We start from the raw sequence: 24,499 nt of genomic DNA on the forward strand, positions 1-24,499 counted from the left end.
GGTCACCAGAGAGACTTTTAGAAGAACTGATGCACAGTGTGTGAGAGAGCAGGAAGGTGGTAACCAGAAGACTGCCAGCATGGACTTGTCCTTTTTAGTGCAGAGGAGTCAGGAGACCAAAGATTAACCAGGAATCTGTCTACCTACTCTCTGGGAGACATAAAGGCCAGGGTGGTGTCCCTGGTGGGCTAAGTAGTCAGTAGTCATAGCATATAGTGACCAGACAGTGAAACAGGGTCAGAAAGACAAGATCATACATTTTAGATATGTTTTTGTAGCAAAGTACTAAAGGTATGCTCATAGAGATGAATAGTTTTTTTAAGCATCCACGTTCAGATACTAATTATTATTGAAAACAGGAAAACAGCTTTTAACAAGGAGCTTCAAGGAAAATCTCAGTTTCCAATTAATGTATCTTTAGATAGTCTAACTTAGGGTACAAGGATATTTGGTTGAATTCATATCATGTGTGATAGCAAGATGTAATTTCCTAAATGTTTGATGATTAAAAGATTTTAAATTACAATAACCATGAAATATTCTGTGTTGTAACTTTTGTATAGGTTTATTCCAGAGCAAATGAGAAAGAGCCTTGCTGTTGGTGGTTAGCTAAAGTGAGGATGATAAAGGGTGAGGTAGGAAAATGCTTACATTTTCTTCTTATTCTGTGACTGTTTCCTAACCTAGGTACTGCATTTCAGTTTGGTTTTCTATTTTGCATTAATAATGCCTATATAATTTTCATAAACATTTTTGCTAATACTTTCAATAAGTTCTGTGTGTTTCAGTTGATCAAAATTCATTGCTTTCCTCTAGGGAAATTATTTTTAAAATTTTGTGGTAGAGAAACTATGACTAAGAATGATTTATTTCTCTCAGTTTTATGTGATAGAATATGCAGCATGTGATGCTACATATAATGAAATTGTCACAATTGAGCGTCTGCGATCGGTTAATCCCAACAAACCAGCTACAAAAGATACTTTCCATAAGATCAAACTGGAAGTGCCAGAAGACTTGCGACAGATGTAAGTTGTAAATGAAAAATGCTAAGAATATACAGGTGATATACAATTAAGTTGAAAGGATATACATTTCAAAATAATACAAGTCAGTTGAGTGTGATGGCAAATGCCTGTAATCCCATCACTGGGGAAGATACCTGTGAGCTTGAGGCCAGCCTGCACTAAATAGCAAGATCTTGTCTAAAAAAACAAGATAGTACATTTGGCTTGGTTTGTAAGAGTAATGTGGGGGAAAAAAACTTACTTAGCTTTTCCTAGTTATATAATCAAGCCAGCCTTACACCTGTTTAAAATCACTTTGGTAGATACCTGCCCAATATTGGTAATTTGCATTTGTTTTATGAAATAATTTTTTCATGAGTTTCAAGATTTTGAAACTCACAAAACAGATGTTGACAAAGATGTGTTAATTCTACCTGAAATTACAAGTCAAAAGTTTAGACCACAAATACTTTTCTAGTTTTTTTTTCCTTGTTAGCTAAAATATTGTCAGATAAATGGGTACAGAGAAGCACTAAAGACATTTGAGATAATAGTCTTTAACTTAAAACCCTTGATGTGGAATAATGATTAAAGATTTAGAATAAGCTATTCCTTTTTAAGGACCACAACAGGGGCTAGTGTGAGTGATTTGGACATAATGCACCCCAGATGTTCCATTGCGGTTCAGTGTATGTGGAAATCCTTTTTGATTTTAGAGATCATGTTTGCATAAACATTCTTGGGCCTTTTCATTCATTATACATCTCTTTTCCTGTAAATTGTTCAGCAGTTTAAGAAAGAAAAAACAAAACAAAATCACATATAATATAGTTAGGCTCGTAAGTTTTCAAACATTGACTCAAGAAAGATCAATGATTGCCAGGTGCAGTGGCCCATGCCTATAATCGCAATACTCAGGAGGCTGAAACAGGATCACTGAGTTTGAGGTCAGACTGAACTGCATAATGAGACCCTGTCTCAAAAATAGAAAAAAGAAAAGAAAAAAAGTCATATTACATTTATCCATGTATTCCCATGATTTTGGTTGCAAAATTCTAGTAGCTAAATCCTGAGAGAGGCTTTTATGTCTTATCAACAGATCAGTAGATGAAGAAAATGTAGTATTTGTATGTAGAAGGATCACTGTATCATAAAGAAAAATGAACTCCTGTCATGTGTAGGAAAAGGATGCACCTTGAGACCATAATGTTAACTGAAATAAGTCAGACACAGAAGCTTAGATATCATACAGGTTGTCTTACGAGAAATCCAAAGTACAAAGAGCAGACTAAAAGATAGGGAATAGGGGGCTAGATCTGTTCTAGAGGGGAAGGTACCAAGTAATGGGGTCATGAATAAACAGTTGAGCTGTCAGGTACACTTCCTAACTCCCCATGGGTGTTGGAATCATTATGTACTGTAAACAGGTACTAAGAAAAAAATTGAAACAAATCAAAACTACTGACATAACCACATGCAACTGAGATTGGGAAGCTTGCAAAAGAGACTGGTTCTTCTAAATATGTCTTCTTTGGTAATCTTGAGTTGCACTAACCCTGTTAAGACCATAATTGCTCTTCTTTCTTTATAATATGCTTGATTTGCCTATTTCAAAGATGTATATGTAGCAAAGGAAGTAATCTTTTAAGTGGATGTAATATTGAGGATAAAAGAAATGTAATGTGAATCCTAGATTCTTTTAAATGTACACTTACCTGCATATATTTATGCCAGTTGGTTGTCAGTTATTTTAGCAATGGATTTTTTTTTTTAATCTCTAGGTGTGCCAAAGAATCGGCACATAAGGACTTTAAAAAGGCAGTTGGTGCCTTTTCTGTAACTTATGACCCAGAAAATTATCAGCTTGTCATTTTGGTGAGTGTTTTAAGCTATTTCAGGTTTATTTCATTTGGAGTGTTTGACTTGATAATAATGCTATTAATTAAATTGTTTAGTCCATCAATGAAGTCACCTCAAAGAGAGCGCATATGTTGATTGACATGCATTTTCGGAGTCTGCGCACTAAGTTGTCTCTGATACTGAGAAATGAAGAAGCCAGTAAGCAGCTGGAGGTATGTTACTTTCCCTAGCACATCTTGTAATGATGTCTAGAAATGATCGCTGTAGATTTCCAAAGCTTCAATGTGGGCAGCTTATAATTTATTTACTAATTCTTAATTTCTTATAGTTTGGGAAATTAAATTGTACGAAGCATAATCATACTGAAGTTTTCGTGTCTGAGGTCTCAAAAGTAATTATTTCATGTGTTTTAAGGAATTTTTACTCAACTCATTTGCCACAAGTTTGTAAGCTGCTAGTGAATGAGGTGATGCTTCTTCCATATAACATGTTATCATTAAGTTACTAGTGTAAATATCTAATCAATTCCTTTCATTACGTATGTTTATTTCTATTTAAAAAGGTAGAGAACTTCTTCATTCTAATTGTCACTCTTTAAAACTCCTGTCTTCAGATTCCTGCCAGAGGCTATTTCCCTAACTTACTATTTCGTCTCTTAAGGTGCATTTTATCTACTTTTATTAATCTTCCAGTAATTTCCATCATCATACATTTATTTTCATCAATAACTATCTAGTACATCCATCCATTACCATAGATACTAAATAGATTTTAGTTTAATGTGTCAAGTCAATACTGTCAAATTCCAGAGGTCTGCATCATTATTCATTTCATTAGTGGGAAAACATCAGGTGAAAGACTAAAGAAAAAAACAGACTTCATTGTAAGAGAGGAGGTAGTCAAGACTTTATTATTGTAGAACCCCATGAAATTTGCTACCTTCCAACATGTCATGATTGCTGCAGTCTTAGGGAGAGAGAACCAGTTTACTTTGTTTTGCTTATGGCCACAGAGGTCTGTTTGATTGGTTTTCGCTCATATTCTTTGTTGCTGTACCTGTGTTCACAACTTTATGGTTTCTTTAGTGATTCTTTCATAACTTCTAGGTTACGGCAGTCTCCTTTCATTGTGAGTACTAATGGAAATATACTCATGTCTCTTCTTAAACATCTAAATCTTCTTAAATGCTACATGCCCTATCTTTAGCTTTCCCTTTATCACTATATTATAGATGAAAGGAATAAATTAGGTTAAAGCACCAGAGCTCAAAAACCATAACTTTTTGGAAAGTCCTAAGGACTTTGTAATAATTATTACTTTTAAAAAGAGATACAGTTCTTGTACAGTTGTATACACAATACTAGGTATATTCATTCGTTGTAATTTTTATATGGTTGAGTAATGAGAAACTAGGGTGCATGCCTCTTTCTTCACTACTAATATTAAAGAGATTCACATATTACTGTAAGAATTTCTCATTTTTCAACATGAGCCACTAATATGTTTGGTTTTCATTAATGGCATGCTAGAACTAAACATTAAATTTGGTATACTATTTATAGACAGTAATTATCCACAAGTTTGGGCTATCAGGGAAACTTAGGTTTGTTATAACTGCTTATTTCAAAGAGCTCATGATACTTGTGGATCCAGGTCACAGGGTCTTACAGACTCTAAGCTCATTGTAGGTTTCAGACACGTATGTAAGATAAGTTTTAAATCTATATTTATTTAAATTACTGTGCCAGCAAGTTTTGTGATTTCTTCCCATAGGTGTGTGGGGGAGTATCTTGATGTCATCAACAAGGAATATTTAGATCATAGTACCTAGTGATGCATTATAAAAATCTGACTTATTTCCAGAAAAAACAATAGAAGTGAAATGAGCAAGGTTTTCTGTGTAGTTGGTATTCTTCTTTTCTTTTTCCCTTTCTTTGTGTTTTAACTTAATATTGAGTCTGTCAGACCCAATGAGCTGGCTTTTCTTTGGGAACATTTGGTCTGCTTCTTATTACATTGTTGATGTCATTGGTTAACTAAGGCAGCCTTGCAAATAGGTTTTCAAAAGTTACCTTGGAAATTTGTCAACAAGCTGTTATCTGTTAACAAAAATATATCAAATGGCATAGGCCTTTAATAACCTAAAAAGTATTTATGCTCTGGGAGATCTTTTCTAAAATTAGTTTTCATCTGAAACTAATTTATAGGCCCCTGATGTACAAGGTCAAGATAATTTACATGGCTGACCTAAATACAATTGTCTTAATAGTTGATAAAGCATATTCATCAGAGGTGCATTTCTCTTCAGAGTTCAAGGCAGCTTGCCTCCAGGTTTCATGAACAGTTTATCGTACGAGAAGATTTGATGGGTCTAGCTATTGGTACTCATGGTGCTAATATTCAGCAAGCTAGAAAAGTACCTGGGGTGACTGCTATTGATCTGGATGAAGATACCTGCACATTCCATATCTATGGAGAGGTAATGATTTTCCTAAATAATACTCCCCACAAAAGTCAGTATTTCAGATGGCTAATCTTTATTCTTAACTTTTTGTTCACTTTATTAGGATCAGGATGCAGTTAAAAAGGCAAGAAGTTTTCTTGAATTTGCTGAAGATGTTATACAAGTTCCAAGGAACTTAGTAGGTAAGTCTGAAATAACCATTGACTTGGGCTGGGGAGATAGCTCAGTGGCATAAATGCCTGCCTGGCAAGTACGATGTCTCAAGTTCAATCCCTGGTACCACAAAAAAAAATTAACTTATGCTAACTAAAATATACTTCAGGTTAGCCGTTGTATACCAGTAGAATTCTCATTTCCCTCCAATCAGTAAATTAAGGTATAATCTTTGAAATACAGTCTCTTATTACAGTGTACAAAAAATATTTAAGTATGATGTTCAAACATTACATTTTTAGAATGTATGTGAAAGAGATTACATTGCTATTTCAAACTTACGATGCTTAGGATAAACTTTACCCATCCTCAATGTATAATTTTTATATCTTTAAAATTGAGGGTTTTTTAAAAAATATTTGAATATATACTTTTTGAATAAATATTTTTACTTTGGAGTTAATTGGTATTTGGTCTTTCCCCAATGGTGCTATAAAATAATAGCATTCATTTTAATTATCTTAGGATCAAAGATAGGGCTATAAGTTAGTTAAATCCAGTAAGATTCAAAGCTAGGAGTAGCTCTGAATGTCTCTGAGGATTTCTCTGATTAGGACTAAGTCTGTATATTTGCTGTTATTTCGTGGCCATCACCATCATCATGAGTGTCACCTGGTATCTAGCTCTAGCAACTCTTCAACCCTCCCAAATTCATCTGCTGTGTTTGGTAGAATGTAGTCAAAATCATATATCATTTTATCAGGAAAACTAACTTTTTAATATATAAACAAGATTGGGACATTTTGTAAACTTGACATTGTGACTGATTATAAAACTTGATAGCATCTCTTTCACTGTCATTAAACATCACTAATGGTATTTTTCACCCACAGAGAGTCTACTTGAAGATAAAGTAGAAATATTAGTGAAATAATAGGTTTACTACCTTTTTTTTAATTGAGGAAGTGTCTACAGGGTGTTCAGGGTCTCGCTACTAGATCGGACTCGTAGTGATCCACCTGTTTACAGCCTCCCAAGAGCTGGGGTTACAGGCATGCACCACCACCATGCCCGGTCTCAGTTGCCATCTCAGCGCACCCTGGGGGCCGGGCCGGCATGGCAGGCCCAGTTATTGAACCCCCAGCCCCTGAACCTGCTTGCAGGTGCTTTAATCCGCCGAGCTATTTGGCTGGCCCAATATCTTAGTTTTATAGTACAGACAGATATCATGACTGTAATGTTATTGAGGTGACTTGGGTACCTTTTGTGTAGAAAATGTACATATAACTCAGGGTGGCATGATTATTGTTAGGACAGTGGGATAAATAATCAAGATTTATTTTCTTCCCAGTTTGTTGGGCAATGTTTTGTGATACATATTATTATGAATTCTTATAAGCATAGCCAGTTCTTTTAAAATATAGCCAATATTGTTTTTATATGATCAAATACATGGAAGCTTATCTGTCTTGATAAAGTATTTTAGAGATAGTGGGGACAAATCTTTAGGCATGGGAGTTTGATGTAGATTTCAGGCCTACTTCATTCTTTGATAGTTGTGACCTTGGGCAACTGATTTATTTTCCTTGAGTCTTCTTTCTTTATACTTATCCCAGTTCTGGACAAAATAGAGATTTTGTGTTCTTTTTCCCTTCATGTTCAAAACAAATCCATTTCAGTGGAGTACTTCTCTAGTGGGATTTAGGAATGACCAGATAATATAGAATTGGATTGTTATTAAATAGTGCTTGAATTCTGCCTGTGGTCTTACTTGGAAATAAGAGTAGCCTAGAAGTGATTTACTAGCAAACATTTTAAACCAAATAAGATTGATTTTTGTTGTGTTTCTAAGTTGGTAAAGGGAGAGAATTTGATTTTTGAGAGATCTACTTCAACACTGGGAATCCAGGGTTTTTTTTCTTATCATTTGCTTGTTTTTCACCTACTTTGAAAAAGAACATGTTTAACTATTCACTTAGCTATAGAAAACACAGTAGTCAAGAGATCTTTTGAGGGGGTGGTTGTTAGCTTTTCTTTTTTTCTTTTTGGCAGAACCGGGGATTGAACTCAGACCCTTGGCTTTCCAGGGAAGCGCTTATTCCACTGAGCCACCTGCCTGGCCCCATTGTTAGGTTTTTGCGACAGGTCTCACTGTGTAGTTTAAGGTGGCCTTGAACTCACTACTGGCAAAGATGTAGCCCATACTGACCTTGAACTCACAACATTCCTTCCTCAGCGTCCAGAGTGCTGGGATTACAGGCATGTACCACCGTGCCCAGTTAGTGTAGATGTAGTCTTGATAGAAACATGCCAGAAATCTCATTTTGCTTTTGGCCAACTCATTTAGACCTTTATTAAAATCCACATTAATTCATGAAAATTACAGATTAAACAAGCTGTAGGAAGACTCCATGTAGTTTCTTTCTCAGCACCCTTCTTTTTATGTGAAGAACAGAAGAACAGAAATATTAACAGAAGGTCCTGGATTAGGAGTATTAAGTAGCATCCTATCTTTTCCCTGACGACCAGAGATGAGTGAGCCAGCCATACACAAGCATGCCAAAGCTGGCTTGTGATTTTAAGACCACAAAGTCCTTCTGTGATAAGATCTTTCTCTGGATTCTTTAGGACTAGCTCTGTGACTTTTCATTCCATTTTTCTCCAAATCTGCCTCAGGTGAGGCGGTGGGGCAAGCTTGGGGTGGATGTGGCCACTATGAGGGTACTTTGGCTTAACTCATGGAGCCGGATACAGCTCATGTGTAGATTTCTAAGACTAGCAGTTCTTACATTTGTAATGTCTTGCTTTATAAAACTATGTGTGATGGTGACTATGAAAGCAGTCATGTCCCAGGTATGTATATGATTCAGTTTTATTAAATGAGGGAAAGAAAGGGCCGGGGAGATGGCTCAGTAGAATAAGTGCTTCCCTGGCAAGTACAAGGGTCTGAGTTCAATCCCCAATTCTGCCAAAAATTAAAATAAAAATGAAGCAAAAAATAAAGTGCATGCTTATTAGTATTACTTTGGAGTTTTAACGTGTTGTTGGAACAGCACTTAAGCTGATTTTAACCACTTATTCCAGTTATGTAAATGCGGGATAGCCAAAAATTACAAATCTTTTTTGTTAATTTTTATAAGATAATTGGCAGTAAATACAAAAATGACCATTTCATCAAAATCAGCACAAGAATCAACTGGTTGTAATGACACCTATCCAAACAATGGTAAATACATAAACAAGCAGTCCAAGTGACGCTCAGGGTAAACAGTGAAGTGGCTCAGCTTTTGTATTTTGAGTTATCTCAAGTTTGCTTTCTTAATCTTTTATTCTGTGACTAATTCCTCCAACTGTTGACATGTTACTGTAATTTGTGACAAATGCATCAGAATAATAAGTTTCTTAATATATTGTCCCAAAGAATTTGTATTCTTTTTATAAGTATAGCTGTTTAAGTTCATGTTAGAGCATCTTTCACAAATGTGCCATACAGAATTCTAAAAATACTTTCTGTACATGAAGAGCAGATTTAAATCAAATATAGGTAAGAATAGGAATTATCAAATGAGAACATTACCTATTCTTGTCTTCATTCCTTTTGCAGAACTTTGCCAAGGCACTGCAACACTAGCAAGTTTAAAGTGCCCTCTTATACAAGTAAGAGGCTGTCTTTGAACTGTAATAATTGTTACCTAGGCAGTTTAAAAGTTATTCATACTTGCCTGACCAAAAGAGTTTAAATAATGGTGACATAATGAAAGAGAAAACTGATCAAATTGTCTTCTTGAAAAGTCTGTTTTGAGTCTTGTAATTCACTACACACACACACACACACACACACACACACGTGAAAGTTGACAGTGGAATGTGCTTGTAGAGTTTGAAGTATGTGTTTTTAAACTAAATATGAATTATTCATTTCTTAGGCAAGGTAATAGGAAAAAATGGAAAACTGATTCAGGAGATTGTAGACAAGTCAGGAGTTGTGAGGGTGAGGATTGAGGCCGAAAATGAGAAAAATGTCCCACAAGAAGAGGTATGTTTCAGTGTGTGTTCTGGTTTGTCTATTAAAAATAAAAGTTTTGTATTTTATTTGGCATTCATTTGAGGCCTCTGTATTATACACAATATAAAAGCAAGATTCTATCAGGCATGCCTAATATAACTGATGGTATAATTGTAGCTAATGATCTCTGTTCTCTAATGCTGTGATTTCAGTTTAGTCACTTTAACCATTTATGTCTTAACTTTTCATCTTTAAGGTGGACTTTGCCAGGAGTTAATCTTAATGAAATAAGATTTGTGAAAACTCTATGTTTATAAAGCACTTTTCAAATGTTACTAACAAAGATAAAATTGGTACACAGGTGTTCTGTCTCTCAATCTGACAGTTTTAGTGTGGGGATTATGTGCTGTGTGTGTCAATTCCAACATTCTCATCTTTTCAATTTTGTAACTGACTTTATCTTCTTAAATATGTGCTTTTGGGTAGCAACTTTCGAAGTGTTTTTGTGCAGTGGAGGAAGTGAAGGTGTTCCCTTTTGTGCAGTAATACTCTTAAGATACCCCTCAAAAGTGTTAGTTTTCACATAATAACTTGCTTTCCTATGTGAAAGGTTCTCTAAGCTGAAGTTAGATCCTTCAATTTTTTTTTTACTGATAAGTTTTATATTCTGTGATTTTATAAACCAAAACTATAATAAAATAATCATTGATGTCATGGTGCAGTTAAAAATCTTAAAAATTGTATCTTTTGTGTTTTTATCAAGGAGATTATACCACCAAATTCCCTACCTTCTAACAACTCAAGGGTTGGACCTAATACCTCCGAAGAAAAAAAACATTTAGATATAAAGGAAAACAGTGCCCATTTTTCTCAACCTAACAGTACAAAAGTCCAGAGGGTAAGAATTGTTTGTCGCTTTGAATTACACTAAAAGTAATTTCTTCGATTCAGGTGTCATGTTTGGTGTTTTGGGTGTTTTCTCTGGTTAGACTTGCAGGCTACTCGTGTTGTGCTTTTTCAGATCTGATTGTCAGCTTATGAGCCATTACAAACCAAAGTAATACATACTTTTCAGTTTATTCCAAGTGACAGATCTTATGCTGTAAACATAATGGGGTTGCGTTTTTCCTTGGAGGGTGGACTTTTCTTTTTTCCATGCTTTATCGCCTTAACTTTTCAGGTGTTATAGCTCTAAATGTACCTTCTGTTAGAGGCATTAGTTATTAGAAACTGGTTTTCAGTATCTTAACTAACCTAGCTGTTTAGAAATGGGTTTAGAAGTCCTGCAGTGAAAGTCCTGCGTTCAGGCTTCTGTGTATCATTTGTTATAGTTAATGACATCACTTGCATTCCTTATACTGCTTTAGGTGTTAGTGGTTTCATCAATTGTAGCAGGGGAATCCCAGAAACCTGAACTCAAGGCTTGGCAGGTAGGAGAACATTCCTTGAAAAATACATTTTAAGTTGATATTTTAATGTTTATCCCCCTTGTTAAGACAGACTCCAAGTCATCCTGGTTGGGGGCTGGTGGAGGAGTGTTTGGGGGTATGTGGATCTGTTGCCCTGGGGATAAAGCTCAAGCTCCTTCATGCCACTCACCTTTTCTGGTTGCTTGTCCAGTGTCTTCTCTCACCAGTCTTCCTCTCGTACTCTAGAAGGTTGAGCTGTATTGAAGTGCTTGGAGTTCTCTGAACATTATCATGCTTTCTGTGGCTTCTAGATGTATGCACTAGAAACCTTGATGTGGGATTACTCTGTCTGGAGCACTCTTCCATCTCCATTTGCCATCTCACTTTGACCTACTCCTTGTGAAGCTTGTTTACTTGCCATAGGTCCCTCATTGAGTCAAGAGCCTTCCCTTCATGATCCAGCATGCTCATCCAAGTGTAGCACTTTTAGATGTCCGGTTGTTGATCTCTTCAACCAATTATAAACTCCTTGAGGACAGGGTCCCCTACTTGGCCCTGGGAAAACTATGGAAATGATGTTAGGACTCAGAGAATAAAAGCGAAATTCTGGGGCTGGGGAAATGGCTCAGTAGAATAAGCACTTCCCTGGCAAGCACAAGGGCCTGAGTTCAATTCCCGGTTCCACCAAAAAAAAAAAGCGAAACTCTTAAGCAGAAAACTATAACTGCAACTACATTGGATATTCTTTCTCTCTGCTGAGCAGCCTTGATTTTCTACCAACATCAGTCTAAAGCAGTAACACATTTTTAAAGCTCATTTTGATGATTAAGTTAAAGCATTCTATCACATGATATTTTAGGAAATAATAAGGTTAACTTTGTAATTAAGTTAGTTGGCAAAGAAACACAATAGCCAACAATGATGGATTTGAGAAAACAAATCTTTATTTATAGGCCAGGTTGTTTCCATACTTTATATAATATTTGATGCAAAAAATACACATATGAAGCAAATGAGCGTTCATTGGTACCTGATTCTTCAAATGGTCATGACAACCAGGAGGTAATTTCTTGCCTACTGGATGAAGGTCAGTCTACAAGCAGTATTTTCCAGTTGTTCAGTTTTGTTCCTCATCAATACGTATGTCCATGAACAGAAAAAAAGGGAAAATTGAGCCAGCCTGTATATACCATTATGGTGTTGTGTACCAGAAACAAAGAGCAAAAGCAGCCCAGTGGTAGCCATACTTTGTGAATGAAAGGTCTATGTGAGAGTGATACTCTGCTCAGTGTACAGCTGCTTGGCTTCTCACATCTTTTAAGTTTGTGTAACAGTGATAATATATACACATCAGATGTGCCATAGAACTTTTTGTTTGTCACTTGTGAACAACAGGAACCATGTATATTTTCTAACGCTGTCTGTTCGCTATCTCTTCTCTGTCTCTCTCTGTCTCTATCTCTCTCTGTGTCTGTCTCTGTCATTCTGTCTGTCTGTGTCTGTCTGTCTGTCTCTGTCTCTCTCTGTCTCTGTCTCTGTGTCTGTCTCTGTCATTCTTCGTGTCTGTCTCTGTCTCTCTCCCTCTGTCTCTGTCATTCTGTCTGTCTCTGTCTCTCCGTGTGTCTGTCTGTCTCTGTCTCTCTCTGTGTCTGTCTGTCTGTCTGTCTGTCTGTCTCTCTCTCTCTCTCTCTCTCTCTCTCTCTCTCTCTCAGCAAGGTCTCACTGTGTACTGTACGCTGGTTTAGAACTCGCTTATGTAGCCCAGGCTGGCCTCAAACTCATGACAATCCTGCTTCAGCCTCCCAAGTTCTCGGAATAAAAGAGTATGCCACCACAACTGGCAAGGAATCATATATTTCTCCATAGTAAAATAATGAACTATTCTCAGTTTTGGATATCATAACTTTCTGTTCTTTGATATACCCAATGGCTAGGTTTCCATTAGCTTGTTTGTGATAAAGGGGTTTTTTCCTCATTTATTATTGATAAGCTACAAGTTCAAAGGTTAGATTATACCCTTTAAAAACAAATCTATCCTTAGGTTAAAGTAAGAGCAGTAGAGAGATCATCAAACTTTATGACTCGACCTTTTAAATTTTTCAAAATGTTACTGAAATGTGTATGTTGTTGTGAAATTTGATGCTCATAGATATGCCTACCCTTTTTTGTTCCACAGATAATCACTGACTGTATTTGTATTTATCCTAGTTCTTTTTTGTTCATATGTTGTTTGTTCTCTCTTGACTTGGCTAGCAAAATTGATTTAGTTTTTTTTTTTTTAACTTTGTCCCTCGTGGTAATTTGGAATTTCTTTCTTGAGGAATTTGGTGTAGACTTATAGTAAATGAGTTAGAGCATACTTGTAAAGTATTCGTTTTGTTCCTGCATCTGTAAAAAAAGCTTGTATAATTTTGAATTCTATCTTTGTCATTTAGTAGTTGTTAAAACACAGTCTAATGTATATAGAGTTGCTGTATTGATCTGTCTTTATTTACAGTAGATGTGTAAAATATACCAGCTACTTCTGTTTTATGTATTGATTTATATTTCCAATAAACATTTATGTACCGTTCAGCAGACCCTGTGCTAGGCATTTAGTCATTATTTACATTTCTCAGATTAATCATCATAAATTTTATAGGCTCATCTCTTCTATTTTCTTTTTCAGGGTATGGTACCCTTTGTGTTTGTGGGAACAAAGGACAGCATTGCTAATGCCACTGTTCTATTGGACTATCACCTGAACTACTTAAAGGTGAGAACAGGAAGAATTTAACTTCTAATCGTGTTATACTAAAATGCAAAAAGTCCACAGTAAATCTTTAGGTGGAATTCATTTTAGCTTGTGCATTACGATGTATGTCTTTACAAAAGATAATAGTGAAAATACATTATAGAGCTTACATTTCTTCTAAAAGCACAATTTAGTTTTTTATTATAAATTTAAGAATATTCCAATTCTCAATAAGTTCCTATATGTTTGCTTATTCTTCTCTTAAACCCTTACTCAATTTATGTAATCCTGTATACATAGCCTTTAATCCAGCTGATCCTTTCTAGCTTTTGTGGATTTTTTTCCCCCAGGCTAAATTTTGTAACTTTAAAACTTGGCTTTTTTGTCCCTTTTACGTCACTTATTAAGGAAATCCGAGCATTTCATGAAGTCCTCTGTTTCAGTGTTTGCCCTTTATATTTTTCTCTCTGCACTTACTCAAAATGTAGATACTATTTGTATCTTTTTGTAAATGCTTATTTTAAGTGGTGTTTTAGTTTATTTTGGCTCCTCTAGATTACATGCTGGGAGATAGGAACCAGGAGGCTACCAGGTATACTGGAAAGAGCACTGGATGGCAATATAGCAGTTTGCTTGTAGTCTCTTCAGCCATGACCTGGCTGTGACTTTAAACATAACCCATGTCACCTTCCCTAGACTACATGCTTTTTAAAATTCCTTTTGGATAAAGCGTCCCATAATTTATTAAAATCAAACCTTACCCATTTCATTTTTATAATTCCTTTGTAGCTGTGTCAAAGTTATAATGTAGCATATTAAGTAGTCATTAAAAAGTAACCCAACTTTCTATTTTACTTATAGCACTATACTGATAAGATTTTTGCTAGCTTAAATAAAAAGTACATGATTCTACTTTATGTAAATAAGATTGAAAGGGAAAAAAGTATAATAGCTGGACATTTCATTCATTCTTAATAATAGTTAATAATTAAAAATGAGAAGGTTTCATCCAGCAAGGTTTGCATGAGTAGGATACCTATTTGATTTGCTTATTTGTTTTTGTTTTGCAGTCTGTTTTACGTGTAATCCGTTGTATTTTTCTTCATATTCCTAGCTTAAATAATTATGTAGGCCTGAACATTTAGGGTTGCATTATACCCAAATCCCCCGTTCTTTGGATTAATGTTCCCAGAACTTTTGATTTGTTCTTCACAATTGAATATCTTGTTAAGTTAACAGCAGCTGCCCAGTTGCCATTCTTTCCATCAGTAGAGATTCCCGGGGTTGGGCCTGGCACTTCTCACCAAACAGTGACTGCTTTGCCCTAATGGGATATATCTATATACCCATTCCGTGAGCTATATACTTTGGGTGGAAGCCTCCCAGCTCCAATCTCTCCTTTGCTGCTATCCAGTATAAGACATATTGTGGCTCGGAGCACAAGTGAAACTCACCACAGATCTTTACATGACCTTTCTTTTCCAGATACCACAACCAAGGTTTTAGGAACTTAGAATTTCAGGAGCTTCTCTGATGACTGTTCATACAGCCTCTACGATGACCTCGGCTTGACTGAGGCACTGAGTCCTTAGTGTAGAGATCTGATTCCCCATAGCCAGGAAATGAGCCAGTTATTTGGAAGCACCAAAGTGAAAAATGGGAGTTCAGACTTTGACAGAACCTTTCTTATTAGAAGCCCTCTGTTAAGGATCTGTCAGTGGATCCCAGGTGTATATTTTGATCAACTGAATTTATACTCTGTTGTACTTGTTTTAGAAGAGTTGTATGATTTAAGAGATTTCTGGGGTACGATATGAGACCTAGTTGTTTTGGTCAGCTGCTAAAGGGTTTGTCTCCCTTTATGTAAGGGTTATCAGCATTTTCCAATCCTAGAAACTAATTGTTCTTTAATTCTACAATCACATCCAAAGATTTAAAATGGAAAGTGGACCACACAGTATTTTGTAAACTTAGATATTAACTGAAAAGTTTTAATTAAGTTCATTTATAATGTGTGAGTTTTTAAGTTAGCTGATTAAGCCTTAAATGTCTTTTATCTGTATGAATATATTTTAGCCTTGTGTTATTCAATACCTTGTTTATCATCAACTCTCAAAGCCAGCGTATCTGTGCCTTAGCCCATACAATAATTGGATGCTGCTAGTGCCAAGTCAAACAATCTCAAATTTTATTCAGTATAATTTTAATGCTGAGTATTTTTGTTCTATAATTTTGGACATCAATAACTTGTTATCTATAGTAATTTCTTTTTAAGGAGACCATTCAATTTCCTGATAATTCTGTATAGCAGTGTTTACTGTAAATTCAGAACTGAAATTGAAATATTTCCAGTATACTTTTATCTGATGAAAAGGAGAAAGGTATTATTAAGTAAAATGTCAAATTATTTTTACTGTTATCTTGTATATTTTAAATAGGAAGTAGACCAGTTGCGTTTGGAGAGATTACAAATTGATGAGCAGTTGCGACAGATTGGAGCTAGTTCTAGACCACCACCAAATCGTACAGATAAGGAAAAAGGCTATGTGACTGAGGATGGTCAAGGAATGGGTCGAGGTAGTAGACCATACAGAAATAGGGGGCACGGCAGACGCGGTCCTGGATATACTTCAGGTACAAACTAAGCATTTTACTCAGTAACTTTATCTGTTCCTAGACTTAATAGCTGCTAATCTCTAATATTCGTTAAAACACCATAATAACTCTCTTACTACATGGTTTATAATTCATAGGGGTCAAGTTGTGTTTCAGGAGGCATACAATAAAAATAAAAACCTGATAATGACACACCTAGTTCACAGGGCAGTTGTGAGTTCTGTCCATGTTCCTTGGGGATTAATCTGCTTAAGCCCTTGTGTGTTGATGATTTAAGACCTCTCCCGATTTTATTACTGTGTAGCCCAAACTTTTTCATTTGTGTACTGTGGCTCATTTTTTGTCAGGCATGTGCTGGTCATACTTGCTGGACGGACTGTGTAAATCAGGGGTCTGCATCCTGTGGCTCATGAGGTGATTTTGAGTGGCATGGCCAGAGTCAGCCCTAGGCACAGTCAAGAAGTAGGCGAAGTGACTCTTTGCCTTCGCAGCTCCTCTGTCCGTGCTTTTCTTCTCTCCCAGTACTTTTCAGTGAACCTGATCCCCACCTACCACTGCCTGCTGTCTTTCTTGCTCAACTGTGTATCTACTATGTAACTTGCTAATGGTAATGATATAAGGTATAATCCATCTCACATATATTCGCATTTCAAAAAGGAACTCTTCAAGGGGGGAAAGCCTTCAGGATCCACAGGAGTGAAGCTATATTGGTGAAGTTATAATTGGTTATTAGTTCCAACAGAGGAAGAGTGAGAGATAGAGATAGTAGAGTTGATATTCTGGAGTTGGGGAGAGACAACTATTCCCAAGACCAACCTTGAACCTAACTCCTCTCCCAACAGTCTGTTCTCTTTATCAATGAACAGATCTCACCGTGGAGAACTTTTCTCCCACTCCCATTCCCTATATCATTCACTCCCTAAGACATAACTATCCATTTTTTAGTAATCATTTATTAATGACTAGTTACTTCAGTGGAAGTAGGAGGGAATGTGGTAGACCAAGTATGAGGGAAAACATATTCCATTCTTTGGAAATAATCCAATTCCACAAGACACACTTCCTGAGTGAGATGCCACAGTAGTAACCTTCATTGCCACCCTTTCAAAGGTGACCAGATGTATATATTCTCTTCTGTCCCTGGGCTAAATCTTGTTAGAAGCTCTTTATAGAAGTTTAGCAAGCTCTTATGTTTTAACGGTTGACTTTTTTACAGATAACTTTTCTTCCAGAGAACATAGATGTTTAAATGAGCACAGCTGTTTAAAGATAAGGTACATTCAGGTTTGAACTTAGGTAGCTAATAAAATACCTTTTTTTTAGATAAAAATGAGAACCCAAACTGTTCGTAATCAAAGTTACTTCAACTATTGGCCCTTCATTTTGAATATAAATTTGTTTTTATTAAGTGGAATGTGGTAATACTCTTGTGGGCTTCTAAATTGGGAAGTGTTGGATTACCCCTGAAACGTCTCTGGAAGCTTCTATTAACCTATTTTTTTTTTTTTTTAAAAAAAGTCAGACAATGGTATATAACTTTTAACTCTCGATAGGAACTAATTCTGAAGCATCAAATGCTTCTGAAACAGAATCTGACCACAGAGACGAACTCAGTGATTGGTCATTAGCTCCAACAGAGGAAGAGAGAGAGAGCTTCCTGCGCAGAGGAGACGGGCGGCGGCGTGGAGGGGGAGGAAGAGGACAGGGAGGAAGAGGACGAGGAGGAGGCTTCAAAGGTACAGAACCTTTTATGATTGAGAAGTAAAAGTGAAATACAGCTTTCTGAATTACCATGAAAAATCTTGGTGGTGCAATAAAGTATTATCAAGGTCCCATGTTTCCTGTTTCATGTTCATCATCTAGGAAAGTAACTGTCTTTTGTATAGAAACAGGGTTAGCCTTTATAGTTCATGTAGAATAAATATTGATAACTGGTTCAACATCTTTGGGGATTCTAATCACCATCTGCTTGTTAACTCAGATTTATTGATGCCAAAGCACAGTGTCTTAAGGATATTTTTTTGTTTCTTGGCTTACAGATTATTAACCCTTATGTAACAAATCACTAATCCAGTTAGCAAACCTTGTAGAATTTTCAATAAGAGATATCCTGCAGCTCATGTGCCATAGGTTCACCACCACTGCTAAGCTATTAATTACATTTTAGTTGCTGTAGTTAGTTTAAAAAAAGAAAGTGGGAAAATAGCATGTCCAACAAACATTTTAGAATCAGTAACCTTTGAACCGTTTAAAAACATCCCTATAGGAAATGACGATCACTCCCGAACAGATAATCGTCCAAGGAATCCAAGAGAAGCTAAAGGAAGAACAGCTGATGGATCTCTTCAGGTAAAACTTAATGTGCCTCCAGCTGTTGCAATTGTTTGAATATGTTTATTTTTAACCATGTTCAAAAGATTGCAAATTTTGGTGTATGTGAAATACTGTAGTCCTTTGTGACATGTATACAAGTATGAGGATTTCTCTAGAGAATGTTATTTATGTGACAAGTTTAGTAGCCATATTATGGTTGTAATACCACATTGGTGAACCCTGACATCCCAAGTCAAGAAGCTTCTTTCCAAAATGTACTAAGCTTAAATCCTGTAGATGCATTCAGCCCTGAATTCCAGGGATTAGGTGTTCTCTGTGAGTAAAATGCAGAAAAAAGGAGTCTCTTTCACAACTCATAGCTGTGATATATAAGAATTATGATGTTCCATTAGTCTTCCCAACAGATAAGTCAGCTGTTTATTTACAGGTAGGACCTATTCTGAGGCTCCCTTCTCGCACAGTCATTGCTAGTGTCCAACCTATTGTTAAATAATCATAAAATTACCCCCTGAGGACATCCAGATATAGCTAAGTGTTTCATATATTTTTATTTAACCTAATCTTACAGCAGTCCAGAGAGGTAAGTAGTTTTATTATTCTATGTTGTAGAGAAATAAACTGAAGTTGAGTCCTTTGCCCAGTCACGTAGCAGCATATGTTGGAGTGGTTTTGTCACAGGGCCTATGTTCTATTCTGCTTCTTCTTTAAACTTACAATACTTAGAGAGTGCCTTTCTGACTATGAATTGCTTTGAAACCAATACCTGTGATTACTGAGAAAGAGGTCTATGGACAAAAAATTCATACTTTGGACAAAAATTTCATGGTAGAATAATGATAGAATATTCCTTAGAGTTCATAGCAACTTTTAACTGTGAACTACTGACAGTTTTTGTGGCACCAACATAGAAAAGCCTTGGATCCAGATTTTTTTTAAAAAAGTGATAAAATATCATTCATGCATGTCATTTACAATAATACAAGATATTTCTGTGCCAGTACTAAAATTTCTTAAAACTGACATGCTTTGTGAACTTGGCAATATGCCCATATTGGTTAAAAGGATGCCTATTTCTTTCTTTTTTTTCCTTTTTTTTTTTTTTTTTTTTTTTTTTTTGTGGTACCATGGATCAAACTCAGGACCTTGCACTTGCCAGGCAAGCATTTATCCCACTGAGGTATCTTCCCCAGCCCTCTTTCTTTCTTTCTTCCTTTCTTTTTTTTGGGTATGTTTCTAATAAAACACTGACTAAAGGAAGATTGTATTTTCTGTGTATAAAAGTAGGTAAAAAAATACTGAGCATTTAAAAATTAGACATTTAAAACTCATACCTAAACCTAGCACTTTTAACATTTTCTCCTTTTTTTTTTCTTGAGATAGGGTTTCACTATGTGGTTCAGCCTTGAACTCACAGTGATCCTCCTACCTCTATCTCCTGAATGCTGGGATTACAGGCATGTGACGCCACCCTGGCAACATTCTTAGAAAGTACAACCCTTTGGGATGCTTTTAGTCTTTGTACTTGAAGCACATCAATGTTTGCAGTTTTTGGAGGTCACTGGTCAATGTCTTCCTTCTGTACAGCATGTGGAATTCTCTTAGAAGTATCTGGCATCACCATTTAAAAATACTTTGTAACTGTTAAAATATTTTTCAGTTTACACTCTTGTGAGATACTAGTCACGCTATACTTTTTTAGATTTCTTTCTAACATCATGTTCATCAGAGTTAAGTTGTAGGATCTTCTGTATTGCCTTAATGCAAATACTAGTTACTAGAAAACAGCATCATAATTTTCTACTATAAACCAGCGGGAGAGCTCATTTAAAGATCTGAGCAACATACTTATAAGACATAAAAGTGTAAACTGAAGGCTAAGTAATAAGTGAACTAGCTGAATTATCTTGATAAAACTAGAATAGGAAAACATTTTGTGTTGCTCCTTCTAGGTTTCATAATCCTTGAAAGATACCCCATTCTTCAACTCTAGTGTTATCATGAGATATACTACACTACACTACATGTGTACATACTGTGCTGTATACGTTAAATATAGCATGTATATCTCCTCGTAATCAGTGGTAGTAACTCAGCTGTTTGGTTCTTACTGTCTCATTCTGCTTAGTAGACATGGTAGGATTATGAGTTTTTCTCTAACTTGGGATACATTGAGATGACCAGTAATGTTCCAGTTAATAGAAGTATTTTAAAGTCATAAACCAAAAAAACCCTTACCTTTATTTCCTACAATTCTTCTATTCTCATCTCCATTTCCCCTTTTAACTTGTGGAATTTACACTTCAGGCTCAGTATTTACATTTCGGGCTTACAGTTCTTGTCAGGCCACTTACAGATTACAATAGGATATGGTCTATATATATAACAATATAACTTGTTTTAGATCAGAGTTGACTGCAATAATGAAAGGAGTGTCCACACTAAAACATTACAGAATACCTCCAGTGAAGGTAATCGGCTGCGCACGGGTAAAGATCGTAACCAGAAGAAGGAGAAGCCAGACAGCGTGGATGGTCAGCAACCACTCGTGAATGGAGTACCCTAAACTGCATAATTCCGAAGTTATATTTCCTATACCATTTCCGTAATTCTTATTCCATATTAGAAAACTTTGTTAGGCCAAAGACAAATAGTAGGCAAGGTGGCACAGGGCATGAAATGAAACTCAAATTTAAATTCTGCTAAGAATATTTTTTTTATATATTGGCCAATAAGCACCAATTTTTCAGATTTGCACAAAAAGAACTTGAAATTTAAAATATTGCTTTTAGATATGCTTAGCACTTCAGGGCCAGATTTTACTTTTCTTTTTTTAAAAGTACTGAGCAGAGATATTCTTTGTTAATTTGGACCATTTTCCATATTTGGTGATAACTCACCAGTACATTTCAAGCTTTCTGAATAAATAGCATTTATGGTAATCATACTAGACTTCTGTTTTCAGTCTCATTTAGAAGTCTCCATGAAATGCTATACATTTCATGTCCTGTGTCGGTTTATGTTTTGGTCCACTTTTCCAGTATTTTAGTGGACCCTGAAATGTGTGTGATGTGACATTTGTCATTTTCATTAGCAAAAAAAAGTTGTATGATCTGTGCCTTTTTTATATCTTGGCAGGTAGGAATATTATATTTGGATGCAGAGTTCAGGGAAGATGAGTTGGAAACACTAAATGTAAAAGATGTAGCAAACCCTGTCAAACATTAGTACTTTATAGAAGAATGCATGCTTTCCATATTTTTTCCTTACATAAACATCAGGTTAGGCAGTGTAAAGAATAGAACTTGTTTTTGTTTTTGTTTTGTTGCACTGAAGTTTGACAAATAGTGTTACTGAAAGGGATGTGTAATTTTTCTTTTAGACAGGAGAAGAAATACTTTTCATTTGTGAGAGGCTGAAATGTTTTCAACTAGGAGCCAATCTTCCTGGTCGAAAGTTAGTAGGATATGCCTGCTCTTTGGCCTGATGACCAGTTTTAACATAGAGCCTTTTTTTAATTTTGTCCTCCCCAAGTTTTGTGAGGTTTTTCATGTTTTAAGTTCAACTTTATTTTGGGGAGAGAAGGTCATTTACATGTACACATAATAATCCTGTGAATTACAGGTACTTTCTTTGTCTAAGAAATAATGAAAGCAAGTTCAATGTTTTGTGAACTTTGGAATATGAATTTCTGATGTATAAGCAGAATGGAAAAACAGACTAGAATTAATTAACAAACAATACCTTTATTCTTTTTTATTGTTTTTTATGTGTTGGGCTTTGGGTTTTGTTTTTTGTTTTGTTTTGTTTTGTTTTTTTTGAGACTTTTTTATGAATGAAATTTAATGAGGAAAATATGTGAAGGACCTTCACCCTAAGATGTTATATTTTTCTTAAAAAATAACTCCCAAGTAGGGGTACCACTGAAATCTGTACAGAGCCGTACAAACTGAAGTTCTGCCTCTGATATATTTTGTGAGTTTGTTTCTTTGAATTTTCATTTTACAGTTACTTTTCCTTGCATACAAATAAGCATATAAAATGGCAACAAACTGCACATGATTTCACAAATATTAAAAAGTCTTTTAAAAAGTATTGCCAAACATTAATGTTAATTTCTAGTTATTTATTCTGGGAATGTATAGTATTTGCAAAAAGAAATTGGTACCTTGCACACATCATCTGTAAGCTGTTTGGTTTAAAATACTGTAGATAATTAACCAAGGTAGAATGACCTTGTAATGTAACTGCTCTTGGGCAATATTCTGTACATATTAGCGACAACAGATTGGATTTTATGTTGACATTTGTTTGGTTATAGTGCAATATATTTTGTATGCAAGCAGTTTCAATAAAGTTTGATCTTCCTCTGCTAAATTGATGTTGACGCAATCCTTACAAATGATTGCTTTTAAAATTTTAAGGTAGGAAAAGAAATCTATAGAAAGTGTTCTGTTACAAAATGTAACTGTTACCTTTGGAAATTTCACGTCATAGGAAGTTAGCCGTTATCTACCAACTTTCAAGATCTAATCTTGTTTAATAAGGTGAAAAATCAACAAAATGGTACAAAAACGTAATGTACCGTTACAATATGCACTAAGTCTCTTTTTTTACAAAGGCTGAATTCAGCAAGGCGCTAACTTGCTTAAATGTGAATTACTAACTTCTAAAACTGTAATTTGATTCACATGTTTTCAAATGGAGTTGGAGTTGATTCATATGATATTTGTGTGCTAAACGTGTATGTTTTTCAGTTCAAAGTCATGTTTTTAAAATCTTATTAAAGTTTCAAAAATCTGGATTGTTTATCTAGATGTAAATTTTTATTAAAAAGTTGCACTTATGAAAACACAAAATATTAGTCTGACACATGTTTGCTCCTGGTTTTAAATTTCTATATCGCAAAATGTATATGTGGGAGGAGGAAGGGAGTTACCTCACAAAGCAAATGTATGATTGTAAGTAATCTTTTTCATGCCTTTAAACACAAATGAAAATACTTGAAAATTTTCCTCCATATCCTCAGATGTAAAGTTTTAATACATTAATTTACATAGGCTGCTAATGAAACCATATCAAGTATGTGGTCCTGTCTGCCCACGCACAACCATACATTATCATTTGGAAAATATTAAGTGTGTATATAGTTTTAGAAAAAACTTGATGTTGCCATGTTACTAATAAAATTTAGAGAGAATGTCTGGGAATTGGCTGTTGTTTGCTCTTCAACAAACTGTAGTGTAGCACAGTCTCTGGCTTTAAAACCAGTGCAAGTAGAAGGTGACAGTGTCAATTCTATCCACTGTTAGAATCCAAAATATTCAACACAGTCTCATTCACATTGATGGTTTCCAGAAAAATGTTTGTTTTCTGCTTTCCTGTTTTTTCACTCCAGTGCTTTTCTAGTTCTTGGTCATTGATTTTTCCAGGAGAAAGTAACTTGGTTGCATTTTTCTTATTTCACAGTAGTTCTTAGCATTATACAGGAACAGCCTGTTGACAGTAGCTGTCTAAACTCAACTTAGCTCACTCAGAGGCACTTCTGCTATCTGATCATGATCTTAGAGCTCCTAGCTGTTTGGGTCTGATAAATTGGTAGTATCATATTGAGCCAGTTTCTGTTATAGGGCCATAAATGGTATTTTTTTCCCTTGTGAACATAAGATGCTTCTGATAACTCATTCTCAAATAGCCATTACCAGGTGCTACTTTAATTACTCAGGAAGCTTACTTGTTACCAGGATTTAAATGTGGAACATCTTTTCTGGGACCATTTTAAAAGGTTTTTGTTTGTTTTTTCATTTTCGTTTTCTCAGAACTTTCCACAAAAAAGTCCAGTGAAATCTTTTTCTTTTATGCTAAGGAATTTTATGGTAGTAAAAGCCTTTGAAAATTTTACTTAAGTGTTCAAACACT

The 24,499-nt window shown here is 35.4% G+C and overlaps 1 protein-coding gene across 12 annotated transcripts in view; it reads left to right on the forward strand.

Moving 5' to 3' along the window:
* Fmr1 (fragile X mental retardation 1) overlaps positions 1-23,384 on the forward strand; it is a 28,591-nt gene extending 5,207 nt beyond the window's left edge. The window contains exons 3-16 of one of the 12 annotated variants that reach the window (XM_023703803.1): positions 564-635; positions 880-1,028; positions 2,789-2,882; positions 2,963-3,079; positions 5,176-5,346; positions 5,435-5,513; positions 9,411-9,520; positions 10,254-10,388; positions 10,858-10,920; positions 13,568-13,654; positions 16,072-16,267; positions 17,803-17,985; positions 18,516-18,598; positions 20,985-23,384. In XM_023703803.1, the coding sequence (XP_023559571.1) occupies positions 621-635; positions 880-1,028; positions 2,789-2,882; positions 2,963-3,079; positions 5,176-5,346; positions 5,435-5,513; positions 9,411-9,520; positions 10,254-10,388; positions 10,858-10,920; positions 13,568-13,654; positions 16,072-16,267; positions 17,803-17,985; positions 18,516-18,598; positions 20,985-21,146 (1,644 nt within the window). In that variant the 5' untranslated portion in view covers positions 564-620 and the 3' untranslated portion in view covers positions 21,147-23,384. The remainder of the gene's footprint in view (positions 1-563; positions 636-879; positions 1,029-2,788; positions 2,883-2,962; positions 3,080-5,175; positions 5,347-5,434; positions 5,514-9,410; positions 9,521-10,253; positions 10,389-10,857; positions 10,921-13,567; positions 13,655-16,071; positions 16,268-17,802; positions 17,986-18,515; positions 18,599-20,984) is intronic. The other 11 variants (XM_023703805.1, XM_023703804.1, XM_023703807.1 and 8 more) reach the window with 11 other exon arrangements.
* Positions 23,385-24,499: the final 1,115 nt, after the last annotated feature.

This window comes from Octodon degus, unplaced genomic scaffold (genome assembly GCF_000260255.1).
Source record: "Octodon degus isolate 3935 unplaced genomic scaffold, OctDeg1.0 scaffold00181, whole genome shotgun sequence".
Lineage (NCBI taxonomy): Eukaryota > Metazoa > Chordata > Mammalia > Rodentia > Octodontidae > Octodon > Octodon degus.